Source organism: Protomyctophum parallelum, assembly GCF_964188405.1.
Source record: "Protomyctophum parallelum genome assembly, chromosome: 17".
NCBI lineage: Eukaryota > Metazoa > Chordata > Actinopteri > Myctophiformes > Myctophidae > Protomyctophum > Protomyctophum parallelum.
This window is the reverse complement of record NC_139719.1, coordinates 45860853-45875852: the sequence shown is the minus strand read 5'-3', so window position 1 is coordinate 45875852 and position 15000 is coordinate 45860853. Positions and strand designations below refer to the sequence as shown.

Here is a 15000-nt window from a genome sequence, read left to right as displayed (position 1 = left end):
GCGCCCCGCTGGGAGAGCTGCAAATACACTGGCTGTGCTTTTAATGGAATTAAAGTCCTCTCTGTCTGTCCCTCCATTACAGGACTAGAGCAGCTCATATTAAAGTCCTCTGTCTGTCCCTCCATTACAGGACCAGAGCAGCTCATATTAAAGTCCTCTGTCTGTCCCTCCATTACAGGACCAGAGCAGCTCATATTAAAGTCCTCTGTCTGTGTCTCCATTACAGGACCAGAGCAGCTCATATTAAAGTCCTCTGTCTGTCCCTCCATTACAGGACCAGAGCAGCTCATATTAAAGTCCTCTGTCTGTCCCTCCATTACAGGACCAGAGCAGCTCATATTAAAGTCCTCTGTCTGTCCCTCCATTACAGGACCAGAGCAGCTCATATTAAAGTCCTCTGTCTGTGTCTCCATTACAGGACCAGAGCAGCTCATATTAAAGTCCTCTGTCTGTGTCTCCATTACAGGACTAGAGCAGCTCATATTAAAGTCCTCTGTCTGTGTCTCCATTACAGGACCAGAGCAGCTCATATTAAAGTCCTCTGTCTGTGTCTCCATTACAGGACCAGAGCAGCTCATATTAAAGTCCTCTGTCTGTGTCTCCATTACAGGACCAGAGCAGCTCATATTAAAGTCCTCTGTCTGTCCCTCCATTACAGGACCAGAGCAGCTCATAATAAAGTCCTCTCTGTCTGTCCCTCCATTACAGGACCAGAGCAGCTCATATTTCAGCTGCAAATGGACCAATCGGGTCACTCATATCACTGGACGGCAGAGCATGTGAGCGGAGCGGAGCGGCCGATAATTCCGCTCTTCGCTCTCGACGGCTTTTGTTACGCTTGCTCCACGCTCACGTTCATCTCCCCCCACGCCGCTCCCCGCTCGCTCAGCGCTCACCTTCATTTACGCATGGAGCGCTCCCCGCTCCGTGCTCGCTCCGAGGCTACACTCAGATGCCCGCTCCGCTCAGCACAAAGAAATGACGGGGGGAAAATAAAATGCTGTTTTCCTGAAATTGGCTAATTAAACCTGAAGGCCTTCGTTTCAGCATGATGTAGCATGATGTAAATTAGCTTGATTTCGTTATTTTAAATATCATAGAATAATTAAAACAGGCCCAGTTCAAATGTATCAACCGAAGTATGGTATTTATTTTAATGTACCACTGCGAGCACCATGCCGCAACCAAGTTCAACGCCAGTGACAGAAGCAGAACCACAATAAAAAAAAACGATAATTATGCACAGCGGCTCGGAGCGGAGGACAGTTCTCGCTCCGAGCGGCTGGGAGCGGCTCGGAGCGAGAACTGTCCTCCGCTCCGAGCCGCTCGGAGCGGAGGACAGTTCTCGCTCCGGAAGTCAATCTGACCCATTTAAAAACCCGCTCTGCGCTCACGTCAAAATCCCCGCGCTCCGCTCCTCGCTCGCTCCTCGCTCCACTCCGCTCACATGCTCTGCTGGACGGGGGGGACGGGGACGGGGGGGTCATTGGGGGGTCGTCAGGGCCAGTGGCCATGCCGGGGTCATCATTATGTTTGTATAGACATAGCATGTCTATGTAGTCATAGCACTTTATAGTACACATGTATAATTAAGCAATATTACACCAGGCTTAAAGGACAAGTTTAGTTTTTTTCAACCAAGGTTCATGTTTTAGGTTGTTATTAGAGAAACTAAAAGGTGAGTGTTCATTTTCTTTCATTTGCTGCTTTCTTTCGTTTTAGGGATTTTAGCTCTTTTTGACAAGGGGGGGGGGGGGGGGCATTCGAGCATGGGGCTAAATATGTATTTTTTTACAAAATATTATGGCGATTTATTTGATTTGATTTACTATAGCCCTAATAGACCCCAGGGAATTACATCTGGCCACAAAAGATCACAAGATCTTTGTATGTCTACAAACTGACATATTGAGCCTATACACACAGTATAAGCCTTCCCCCAGTAGGCTACCTTCACATTCAGTAGATCCTGTGATCTGCTGTGGCCAGATGTAATTTATTGGGGTTTATTAGGACTATAGTAAATGATACAAAAATAAATCACCATAAAATGTTGTAAAAAAATACATATTTAGCCCCATGCTCGAATGCCCCCGCCCCCCTGTCAAAAACTGCTAAAATCCCTAAAACGAAAGAAAGCAGCAAATGAAAAACATTTAACACTCACCTTTTAGTTTATCTAATAACAACCTAAAACATGAACCTTGGATGAAAAAAACTAAAGTTGTCGTTTAACGTGATTATTGCCACGACAGGGATGCGGTCAGGAACGAGACGGAGTCGAGTTCCACAAGCATCACTGAAGGGATGGGGGCGCTAGCCCCTCCTTATGCCCAGCTTTGTGTGTTGGTTGTGAATCACGGCGATGATTTGATTGGCTTGAGCACGGGATTGAGATGATTTGATTGGCTTGAGCACGGGACTGAGATGATTTGATTTGATGTGTGCTTGTGTGCACAGATATAGAACTTGACCAAACGGCCAACGGAAGACACCTGAAACCTTTCAAGAAATCAGCCTATAAATATACCGCTACCCACTGGACTTCTTGGCCTGTTTCGTATACCTATTCATACTATTCATAGTCTGGATTTACCGTGGTGAGCTGACCACTGCGACCACCGCGAAATAACGTTGAGCGGTGGTGAGTAAAAACAGAGAGAAGGGCTGGAGCGGTGGCGGTGGTTTGCTCTTCACCGCGGCTCAGTGACGTCATGTTGTAGTTCGGTGGTCACCTCAGTGACGTCATGTTGTAGTTCGGTCGTCACCTCAGTGACGTCATGTTGTAGTTCGGTGGTCACCTCAGTGACGTCATGTTGTAGTTCGGTGGTCACCTCAGTGACGTCATGTTGTAGTTCGGTGGTCACCTCAGTGACGTCATGTTGTAGTTCGGTCGTCACCTCAGTGACGTCATGTTGTAGTTCGGTGGTCACCTCAGTGACGTCATGTTGTAGTTCGGTGGTCACCTCAGTGACGTCATGTTGTAGTTCGGTGGTCACCTCAGTGACGTCATGTTGTAGTTCGGTGGTCACCTCAGTGACGTCATGTTGTAGTTCGGTGGTCACCTCAGTGACGTCATGTTGTAGTTCGGTGGTCACCTCAGTGACATCTGTACACAACAACACGTCATGGTCATTTCCAGAAGATATCTTAAACGTTTTTACTCATGTTTTTTTTTATAGAAATCTTCCGTAGCGCTGCATGTCATTGTTCAACCTCGCCGATCTAATCTTCAACAGAATTACAATTACAATTTACAATTTAGGCATTTAGCAGACGCTCTTAATCCAGAGCGACTTACATTTAAGCAAGAACAAAGCATGGGAATACATCACATAAAAAGCATTTATCATGAAACATGCGTAAGCTAAGAAAGTAACAGTGGAATATTTATATAGTGAAACTATACATACACTATACATATAAACTATACATCTTTACTACTATGCTATATATGTGTACTATGGCGTGCTATGACTACATACAATACAATTACAGTGCTGTCTACATAACATGCTATAAGTCTGTATCAAATGCTATATAATCCAACAGAAATGCTATCTAAGGGTTTAGGGTAAGTGCTAAGGGCCATGATGGAGTCTGAAAAGGTGGGTTTTCAGGCTACGGCGGAAGAATAGAGCACCGAAGTCTGACGTCACTTTCAGTAGAGGGCGTCAGTCCCCAGGTTCATGTATTTGTTTAGTTGCATTGAAATCCCCATTGAGGCGATTTTAGGTCGCCTCATATAACAACTGTGTTTGAAAAATAAACATGTCACCCCGGCCGCTTCACTCATATGGATATGAAGAATCAAGTGACTGAGAGAAAACGCTAATGTTACTGCTGCTGAATTAGTTAGATTTTCGCTAGAAGCAGACTGTATCATATATGAGTGACTGACTGTTGCAAACGATACAGAGACACCTCCCTGACAATATAACGATACAGAGACACCTCCCTGACAATATAACGATACAGAGACACCTCCCTGACAATATAACGATACAGAGACACCTCCCTGACAATAACGCAGAGACAGCTTGTTTATTTTTGGACCACAACGCTTATAGTAGACGATATTAAGATCACCCCATGTTATTCTCCATAGAGAAATTACTTCCGCGAACCAGGGGAATCGTCGGGATGAGTGAGTTACGTCAGGACTTTAGAACCAGGGGAATGGAGGGGATGAGCGAGTTACGTCAGGACTTTAGAACCAGGGGAATGGAAGGGATGAGCGAGTGACGTCAGGACTTTAGAACCAGGGGAATGGAGGGGATGAGCGAGTGACGTCAGGACTTTAGAACCAGGGGAATGGAAGGGATGAGCGAGTGACGTCAGGACTTTAGAACCAGGGGAATGGAAGGGATGAGCGAGTGACGTCAGGACTTTAGAACCAGGGGAATGGAAGGGATGAGCGAGTGACGTCAGGACTTTAGAACCAGGGGAATGGAAGGGATGAGCGAGTGACGTCAGGACTCCGGTGCTCTATAACATACTGCAACAATCTGTGCAGGAAAACATTTATTGGGTTCAGGACCCTAAAAGCTGATAATGTCATGGAAATAGACATTCCACTACATGTCTATTGACATGACATCATCAGAGCTTATGGGTGGGCCACTATAGAATATGGGTGGGCCACTATAGAATATGGGTGGGCCACTATAGAATATGGGTGCCACTATAGAAGCTGACCCACCCATGTGGGTCAGCTTCTATTGGTTCTGGTTCTGGGCGTCAGACCCACATGTGGGTCAGCTTCTATTCTCAGCGCGTCTCCGGAGCTCCTCTAGAACTCTTAACCCATTTAGACGTGACGTCGAAAATAACATAAAATGTCTTCTGAGTCCAGACAGTTTTCTGAGAATACCTCCTTTCTGTGTCAGTGGTCAGGTCAAAAATAGCAGATCTAGAGAGCTTGTAGATCTGCTATTTTTCAACACAATGCTTCAAAACACCAAAAGGGGTTCCCGCCCTGAATGGGTTAAGAATCTTGTCCTCATTCTGAACTAGTTATAGGAATAAAATAATTATGCTGATTCATTTAGTATACTTTACAAATCCCTTGATAGGATTCAGTCACATTTAAGCAACACGGATTAGGAGACTCTGAGATGGTATGAATTTGCAGTGACATGATTGACATCTCTCTGTGCGTGCGTGCGTGCGTGGGGAGGAGAGGAGAGCATTTAGAATGGAGAGGAGAGGAGAGGAGAGGAGAGGAGAGGAGAGGAGAGGAGAGGAGAGGAGAGGAGAGGAGAGGAGAGGAGAGGAGAGGAGAGGAGAGGAGAGGAGAGGAGAGGAGAGGAGAGGAGAGGAATGCATTTAGAATGGAGAGGAGAGGAATGCATTTAGAATTGGAGAGGAGAGGAGAGGAGAGGAGAGGAGAGGAGAGGAGAGGAGAGGAGAGGAGAGGAGAGGAGAGGAGAGGAGAGGAGAGGAATGCATTTAGAATTGCAGTTTTTTTACAGACACCCGTCTGTAAAAAAAAATGCAATTCTAAATGCTTTCCTCTCCTCTCAGTTGTTTTACAGACGGGTAAAAGGGCAGTTGTTTTACAGACGGGTAAAAGGGCAGTTGTTTTACAGACGGGTAAAAGGGGCAGTTGTTTTACAGACGGGTAAAAGGGCAGTTGTTTTACAGACGGGTAAAAGGGGCAGTTGTTTTACAGACGGGTAAAAGGGCAGTTGTTTTACCATCCATCCATCCATCCATCTTCAATCGCTTATCCGTAGTCGGGTCGCGGGGGCAACAGCTCCACCAGAGAGCTCCAGACTTCCCTCTCCCGAGCAACATTAGTGACTTCCTCCTGGGGGATTCCGAGACGTTCCAAGGCCAGAGAGTCGATGTATTTCCTCCAACTGCGCCTTGGTCTGCCCCGGGGTCTCCTCACATGCGTCGAGGACCTCCCTAGGGAGGCGCCCGAGTGGCATCCTAACCAGATGCCCGAACCAGTTTTACAGACGGGTAAAAGGGGTCTCCCAGATGAAGACTATATTATAATAATAATACTAATATTCTGTCCCCCCGTAGCCCCCCCTCCCGGATGAAGACTACCCCTCAGAGGACTACAGGCTCCTCCCCCCTGCAGCGCTCCAGGACGACGGCAGTGTCCCGGGCTCTCCCCACAGTCCCACGCAGGACTACAACTCCCACGTGTCTCCTCTGACTCCTCCCGCGGAGGACTACGACTCCCACGTGTCTCCTCTGACTCCTCCCGCGGAGGACTACGACTTCAGCCACGTCTCTGCCCACAGGTAACATAGACACATATAATATAACGGTCTAGATGGCCCAGTGCACTGTGGGATGTGTAGTTCTCTGTACTCTACCAGCCCATAGACATGTATAAAGACTACATGGCCCAGTGCATTGTGGGATGTGTAGTTCTATGTACTCTACCAGCCCATAGACATGTATAAAGACTACATGGCCCAGTGCATTGTGGGATGTGTAGTTCTATGTACTCTACCAGCCCATAGACATTATATATAAAGACTAGATGGCCCAGTGCATTGTGGGATGTGTAGTTCTATGTGTACTCTACCAGCCCATAGACATTATATATAAAGGCTAGATGGCCCAGTGCATTGTGGGATGTGTAGTTCTATGTGTACTCTACCAGCCCATAGACATTATATATAAAGGCTAGATGGCCCAGTGAATTGTGGGATGTGTAGTTCTATGTTTACTCTACCAGCCCATAGACATTATATATAAAGGCTAGATGGCCCAGTGCATTGTGGGATGTGTAGTTCTATGTACTCTACCAGCCCATAGACATGTATATAAAGACTAGATGGCCCAGTGCATTGTGGGATGTGTAGTTATATGTACTCTACCAGCCCATAGACATGTATATAAAGACTAGATGGCCCAGTGCATTGTGGGATGTGTAGTTCTATATAGACAGTATATAATATACCTCATATGAATACTTTCACTCATAGCTTCAGGAGGATATTCTCATATGAATATGAGCATTAATTCAATCAATCAATCAAATCCCAACAGCCCCGCCCAGGAGTACAGCTTGGGCCACGTGGTCCGGCCGGTCATCCCCAGAGCCAGCTTGGACCGCAACGCTCCCGAAGGCTGGACCCTCAGCACGGAACCCGACGGGACCTGGGTCTTCACCTGCCACACCTCCCAGGAGCAGGTTAGTGACCTGGTCTTCAGCTGTAGACCTCCTAGGAGCAGGTTAGTGACCTGGTGGTCTTCAGCTGTAGACCTCCTAGGAGCAGGTTAGTGACCTGGTGGTCTTCAGCTGTAGACCTCCCAGGAGCAGGTTAGTGACCTGGTCTTCATCTGTAGACCTCCTAGGAGCAGGTTAGTGACCTGGTCTTCAGCTGTAGACCTCCTAGGAGCAGGTTAGTGACCTGGTGTTCACCTGTAGACCTCCTAGGAGCAGGTTAGTGACCTGGTGTTCAGCTGTAGACCTCCTAGGAGCAGGTTAGTGACCTGGTGTTCAGCTGTAGACCTCCTAGGAGCAGGTTAGTGACCTGGTGTTCAGCTGTAGACCTCCTAGGAGCAGGTTAGTGACCTGGTGTTCACCTGTAGACCTCCTAGGAGCAGGTTAGTGACCTGGTGTTCACCTGTAGACCTCCTAGGAGCAGGTTAGTGACCTGGTGGTCTTCAGCTGTAGACCTCCTAGGAGCAGGTTAGTGACCTGGTCTTCAGCTGTAGACCTCCTAGGAGCAGGTTAGTGACCTGGTGGTCTTCACCTGTAGACCTCCTAGGAGCAGGTTAGTGACCTGGTCTTCAGCTGTAGACCTCCTAGGAGCAGGTTAGTGACCTGGTGGTCTTCAGCTGTAGACCTCCTAGGAGCAGGTTAGTGACCTGGTGTTCAGCTGTAGACCTCCTAGGAGCAGGTTAGTGACCTGGTGGTCTTCACCTGTAGACCTCCTAGGAGCAGGTTAGTGACCTGGTGGTCTTCAGCTGTAGACCTCCTAGGAGCAGGTTAGTGACCTGGTGGTCTTCAGCTGTAGACCTCCTAGGAGCAGGTTAGTGACCTGGTGGTCTTCACCTGTAGACCTCCTAGGAGCAGGTTAGTGACCTGGTGGTCTTCAGCTGTAGACCTCCTAGGAGCAGGTTAGTGACCTGGTGTTCACCTGTAGACCTCCTAGGAGCAGGTTAGTGACCTGGTGTTCAGCTGTAGACCTCCTAGGAGCAGGTTAGTGACCTGGTCTTCAGCTGTAGACCTCCTAGGAGCAGGTTAGTGACCTGGTGGTCTTCAGCTGTAGACCTCCTAGGAGCAGGTTAGTGACCTGGTGTTCAGCTGTAGACCTCCTAGGAGCAGGTTAGTGACCTGGTGGTCTTCACCTGTAGACCTCCTAGGAGCAGGTTAGTGACCTGGTGGTCTTCAGCTGTAGACCTCCTAGGAGCAGGTTAGTGACCTGGTGGTCTTCAGCTGTAGACCTCCTAGGAGCAGGTTAGTGACCTGGTGGTCTTCACCTGTAGACCTCCTAGGAGCAGGTTAGTGACCTGGTGGTGTTCAGCTGTAGACCTCCTAGGAGCAGGTTAGTGACCTGGTGTTCACCTGTAGACCTCCTAGGAGCAGGTTAGTGACCTGGTGTTCAGCTGTAGACCTCCTAGGAGCAGGTTAGTGACCTGGTGTTCATCTGTAGACCTCCTAGGAGCAGATTAGTGACCTGGTCTTCATCTGTAGACCTCCCAGGAGCAGGTTAGTGACCTGGTGGTCTTCACCTGTAGACCTCCTAGGAGCAGGTTAGTGACCTGGTGGTCTTCAGCTGTAGACCTCCCAGGAGCAGGTTAGTGACCTGGTCTTCAGCTGTAGACCTCCTAGGAGCAGGTTAGTGACCTGGTGGTCTTCACCTGTAGACCTCCTAGGAGCAGGTTAGTGACCTGGTCTTCAGCTGTAGACCTCCTAGGAGCAGGTTAGTGACCTGGTGGTCTTCACCTGTAGACCTCCTAGGAGCAGGTTAGTGACCTGGTCTTCATCTGTAGACCTCCTAGGAGCAGGTTAGTGACCTGGTCTTCAGCTGTAGACCTCCTAGGAGCAGGTTAGTGACCTGGTCTTCAGCTGTAGACCTCCTAGGAGCAGGTTAGTGACCTGGTGTTCACCTGTAGACCTCCTAGGAGCAGGTTAGTGACCTGGTGGTCTTCAGCTGTAGACCTCCTAGGAGCAGGTTAGTGACCTGGTCTTCAGCTGTAGACCTCCTAGGAGCAGGTTAGTGACCTGGTGGTCTCCTGTAGACCTCCTAGGAGCAGGTTAGTGACCTGGTGGTCTCCTGTAGACCTCCTAGGAGCAGGTTAGTGACCTGGTGGTCTTCACCTGTAGACCTCCTAGGAGCAGGTTAGTGACCTGGTCTCCACCTGTAGACCTCCTAGGAGCAGGTTAGTGACCTGGTCTTCACCTGTAGACCTCCTAGGAGCAGGTTAGTGACCTGGTGGTCTGTAGACCTCCTAGGAGCAGGTTAGTGACCTGGTCTTCAGCTGTAGACCTCCTAGGAGCAGGTTAGTGACCTGGTGGTCTTCACCTGTAGACCTCCTAGGAGCAGGTTAGTGACCTGGTCTCCACCTGTAGACCTCCTAGGAGCAGGTTAGTGACCTGGTGGTCTCCTGTAGACCTCCTAGGAGCAGGTTAGTGACCTGGGCAGGGCATTCCACAGTATGGGATCTAACCCAGAGCCAATGGGGAGAGGCAGGGCGTTCCACACTATGGGACCTGTGAAAAATGGGAAAACTGGACAACTAATGTTTGGCCAAACAGTGCTGCGCCGTCATATTTAGGTGATGATGTCATGTGATGATGTCATGTGATCATGTCATGTGACCATGTGATGATGTCATGTGATCAACAGTGGATCAAGTCATTGGACGATCGAGGACAGACCTACTACTACCTGAGAGACGGATCCAGGTCCCAGTGGACCCTCCCTGAGGTAACGTTATCACCCTAAACCCTAAACCCTAAACCCTAAACCCTTCCTGAGGTAACGTTATCACCCTAAACCCTAAACCCTAAACCCTAACCTCTCCCTGAGGTAACGTTATCACCCTAAACCCTAAACCCTAAACCCTCCCTGAGGTAACGTTATCACCCTAAACCCTAAACCCTCCCTGAGGTAACGTTATCACCCTAAACCCTAAACCCTCCCTGAGGTAACGTTATCACCCTAAACCCTAAACCCTCCCTGAGGTAACGTTATCACCCTAAACCCTAAACCCTAAACCCTAACCCCTCCCTGAGGTAACGTTATCACCCTAAACCCTAAACCCTAAACCCTCCCTGAGGTAACGTTATCACCCTAAACCCTAAACCCTCCCTGAGGTAACGTTATCACCCTAAACCCTAAACCCTAAACCCTCCCTGAGGTAACGTTATCACCCTAACCCCTAAACCCTCCCTGAGGTAACGTTATCACCCTAAACCCTAAACCCTCCCTGAGGTAACGTTATCACCCTAAACCCTAAACCCTCCCTGAGGTAACGTTATCACCCTAAACCCTAAACCTCTCCCTGAGGTAACGGTATCACCCTAAACCCTAAACCCTTCCTGAGGTAACGTTATCACCCTAAACCCTAAACCCTCCCTGAGGTAACGTTATCACCCTAAACCCTAAACCCTCCCTGAGGTAACGTTATCACCCTAAACCCTAAACCCTCCCTGAGGTAACGTTATCACCCTAAACCCTAAACCCTCCCTGAGGTAACGTTATCACCCTAAACCCTCCCTGAGGTAACGTTATCACCCTAAACCCTCCCTGAGGTAACGTTATCACCCTAAACCCTAAACCCTAAACCCTCCCTGAGGTAACGTTATCACCCTAAACCCTAAACCCTAAACCCTCCCTGAGGTAACGGTATCACCCTAAACCCTAAACCCTTCCTGAGGTAACGTTATCACCCTAAACCCTAAACCCTTCCTGAGGTAACGTTATCACCCTAAACCCTAAACCCTCCCTGAGGTAACGTTATCACCCTAAACCCTAAACCCTAAACCCTCCCTGAGGTAACGTTATCACCCTAAACCCTAAACCCTAAACCCTCCCTGAGGTAACGTTATCACCCTAAACCCTAAACCCTAAACCCTCCCTGAGGTAACGGTATCACCCTAAACCCTAAACCCTTCCTGAGGTAACGTTATCACCCTAAACCCTCCCTGAGGTAACGTTATCACCCTAAACCCTAAACCCTAAACCCTCCCTGAGGTAACGTTATCACCCTAAACCCTAAACCCTAAACCCTCCCTGAGGTAACGTTATCACCCTAAACCCTAAACCCTCCCTGAGGTAACGTTATCACCCTAAACCCTAAACCCTAACCCCTCCCTGAGGTAACGTTATCACCCTAAACCCTAAACCCTCCCTGAGGTAACGTTATCACCCTAAACCCTAAACCCTAAACCCTAAACCCTCCCTGAGGTAACGTTATCACCCTAAACCCTAAACCCTCCCTGAGGTAACGTTATCACCCTAAACCCTAAACCCTAAACCCTCCCTGAGGTAACGTTATCACCCTAACCCCTAAACCCTCCCTGAGGTAACGTTATCACCCTAAACCCTAAACCCTCCCTGAGGTAACGTTATCACCCTAAACCCTAAACCCTCCCTGAGGTAACGTTATCACCCTAAACCCTAAACCTCTCCCTGAGGTAACGGTATCACCCTAAACCCTAAACCCTTCCTGAGGTAACGTTATCACCCTAAACCCTAAACCCTCCCTGAGGTAACGTTATCACCCTAAACCCTAAACCCTAAACCCTCCCTGAGGTAACGTTATCACCCTAAACCCTAAACCCTCCCTGAGGTAACGTTATCACCCTAAACCCTAAACCCTCCCTGAGGTAACGTTATCACCCTAAACCCTAAACCCTCCCTGAGGTAACGTTATCACCCTAAACCCTAAACCCTCCCTGAGGTAACGTTATCACCCTAAACCCTAAACCCTCCCTGAGGTAACGTTATCACCCTAAACCCTAAACCCTCCCTGAGGTAACGTTATCACCCTAAACCCTAAACCCTCCCTGAGGTAACGTTATCACCCTAAACCCTAAACCCTCCCTGAGGTAACGTTATCACCCTAAACCCTCCCTGAGGTAACGTTATCACCCTAAACCCTCCCTGAGGTAACGTTATCACCCTAAACCCTAAACCCTAAACCCTCCCTGAGGTAACGTTATCACCCTAAACCCTAAACCCTAAACCCTCCCTGAGGTAACGGTATCACCCTAAACCCTAAACCCTTCCTGAGGTAACGTTATCACCCTAAACCCTAAACCCTTCCTGAGGTAACGTTATCACCCTAAACCCTAAACCCTAAACCCTCCTCGAGGTAACATTATCACCCTAAACCCTAAACCCTTCCTGAGGTAACGTTATCACCCTAAACCCTAAACCCTTCCTGAGGTAACGTTATCACCCTAAACCCTAAACCCTAACCCCTCCCTGAGGTAACGTTATCACCCTAAACCCTAAACCTCTCCCTGAGGTAACGTTATCACCCTAAACCCTAAACCCTAAACCCTCCCTGAGGTAACGTTATCACCCTAAACCCTAAACCCTCCCTGAGGTAACGTTATCACCCTAAACCCTAAACCCTAAACCCTCCCTGAGGTAACGGTATCACCCTAAACCCTAAACCCTTCCTGAGGTAACGTTATCACCCTAAACCCTCCCTGAGGTAACGTTATCACCCTAAACCCTAAACCCTAAACCCTCCCTGAGGTAACGTTATCACCCTAAACCCTAAACCCTAAACCCTCCCTGAGGTAACGGTATCACCCTAAACCCTAAACCCTTCCTGAGGTAACGTTATCACCCTAAACCCTAAACCCTTCCTGAGGTAACGTTATCACCCTAAACCCTAAACCCTAACCCCTCCCTGAGGTAACGGTATCACCCTAAACCCTAAACCCTTCCTGAGGTAACGTTATCACCCTAAACCCTAAACCCTCCCTGAGGTAACGTTATCACCCTAAACCCTAAACCCTCCCTGAGGTAACGTTATCACCCTAAACCCTAAACCCTCCCTGAGGTAACGTTATCACCCTAAACCCCCCCTGAGGTAACGTTATCACCCTAAACCCTAAACCCTCCCTGAGGTAACGTTATCACCCTAAACCCTAAACCCTCCCTGAGGTAACGTTATCACCCTAAACCCTAAACCCTCCCTGAGGTAACGTTATCACCCTAAACCCTAAACCCTAAACCCTCCCTGAGGTAACGTTATCACCCTAAACCCTAAACCCTAAACCCTCCCTGAGGTAACGTTATCACCCTAAACCCTAAACCCTCCCTGAGGTAACGTTATCACCCTAAACCCTAAACCCTAAACCCTTCCTGAGGTAACATTATCACCCTAAACCCTTCCTGAGGTAACGTTATCACCCTAAACCCTAAACCCTCCCTGAGGTAACGTTATCACCCTAAACCCTAAACCCTAAACCCTCCCTGAGGTAACGTTATGACCCTAAACCCTAAACCCTCCCTGAGGTAACGTTATCACCCTAAACCCTAAACCCTAAACCCTCCCTGAGGTAACGTTATGACCCTAAACCCTAAACCCTCCCTGAGGTAACGTTATCACCCTAAACCCTAAACCCTCCCTGAGGTAACGTTATCACCCTAAACCCTAAACCCTAAACCCTCCCTGAGGTAACGTTATGACCCTAAACCCTAAACCCTCCCTGAGGTAACGTTATGACCCTAAACCCTAAACCCTCCCTGAGGTAACGTTATCACCCTAAACCCTAAACCCTAAACCCTCCCTGAGGTAACGTTATCACCCTAAACCCTAAACCCTCCCTGAGGTAACGTTATCAACCTAAACCCTAAACCCTCCCTGAGGTAACGTTATCACCCTAAACCCTAAACCCTAACCCCTCCCTGAGGTAACGTTATCACCCTAAACCCTAAACCCTAAACCCTCCCTGAGGTAACGTTATCACCCTAAACCCTAAACCCTCCCTGAGGTAACGTTATCACCCTAAACCCTCCCTGAGGTAACGTTATCACCCTAAACCCTAAACCCTAAACCCTCCCTGAGGTAACATTATCACCCTAAACCCTAAACCCTTCCTGAGGTAACGTTATCACCCTAAACCCTAAACCCTAAACCCTCCCTGAGGTAACGTTGTCACCCTAAACCCTAAACCCTAAACCCTCCCTGAGGTAACGTTATCACCCTAAACCCTAAACCCTTCCTGAGGTAACATTATCACCCTAAACCCTAAACCCTCCCAGAGGTAACGTTATCACCCTAAACCCTAAACCCTAAACCCTAAACCCTAAACCCTTCCTGAGGTAACGTTATCACCCTAAACCCTAAACCCTCCCTGAGGTAACGTTATCACCCTAAACCCTAAACCCTTCCTGAGGTAACGTTATCACCCTAAACCCTAAACCCTCCCTGAGGTAACGTTATCACCCTAAACCCTAAACCCTCCCTGAGGTAACGTTATCACCCTAAACCCTAAACCCTAAACCCTCCCTGAGGTAACGTTATGACCCTAAACCCTAAACCCTCCCTGAGGTAACGTTATGACCCTAAACCCTAAACCCTCCCTGAGGTAACGTTATCACCCTAAACCCTAAACCCTCCCTGAGGTAACGTTATCACCCTAAACCCTAAACCCTCCCTGAGGTAACGTTATCACCCTAAACCCTAAACCCTAAACCCTCCCTGAGGTAACGTTATCACCCTAAACCCTAAACCCTCCCTGAGGTAACGTTATCACCCTAAACCCTAAACCCTCCCTGAGGTAACGTTATCACCCTAAACCCTCCCTGAGGTAACGTTATCACCCTAAACCCTAAACCCTAAACCCTCCCTGAGGTAACGTTATCACCCTAAACCCTAAACCCTCCCTGAGGTAACGTTATCACCCTAAACCCTCCCTGAGGTAACGTTATCACCCTAAACCCTAAACCCTAAACCCTCCCTGAGGTAACGTTATCACCCTAAACCCTAAACCCTCCCTGAGGTAACGTTATCACCCTAAACCCTAAACCCTAAACCCTCCCTGAGGTAACG

The 15000-nt window shown here is 48.5% G+C and overlaps 1 protein-coding gene across 1 annotated transcript in view; it reads left to right on the top strand.

Annotated features, from left to right (window-relative positions):
- LOC310874810 (rho GTPase-activating protein 27-like) overlaps positions 1-15000 on the top strand; it is a gene marked incomplete at both ends in the record, with an annotated part of 25339 nt that overhangs the window by 3891 nt on the left and 6448 nt on the right. The window contains 3 exons of the mRNA XM_083787677.1: positions 6037-6260; positions 7018-7162; positions 9828-9908. Coding sequence (XP_083643803.1) covers positions 6037-6260; positions 7018-7162; positions 9828-9908 — 450 coding nt within the window. The remainder of the gene's footprint in view (positions 1-6036; positions 6261-7017; positions 7163-9827; positions 9909-15000) is intronic.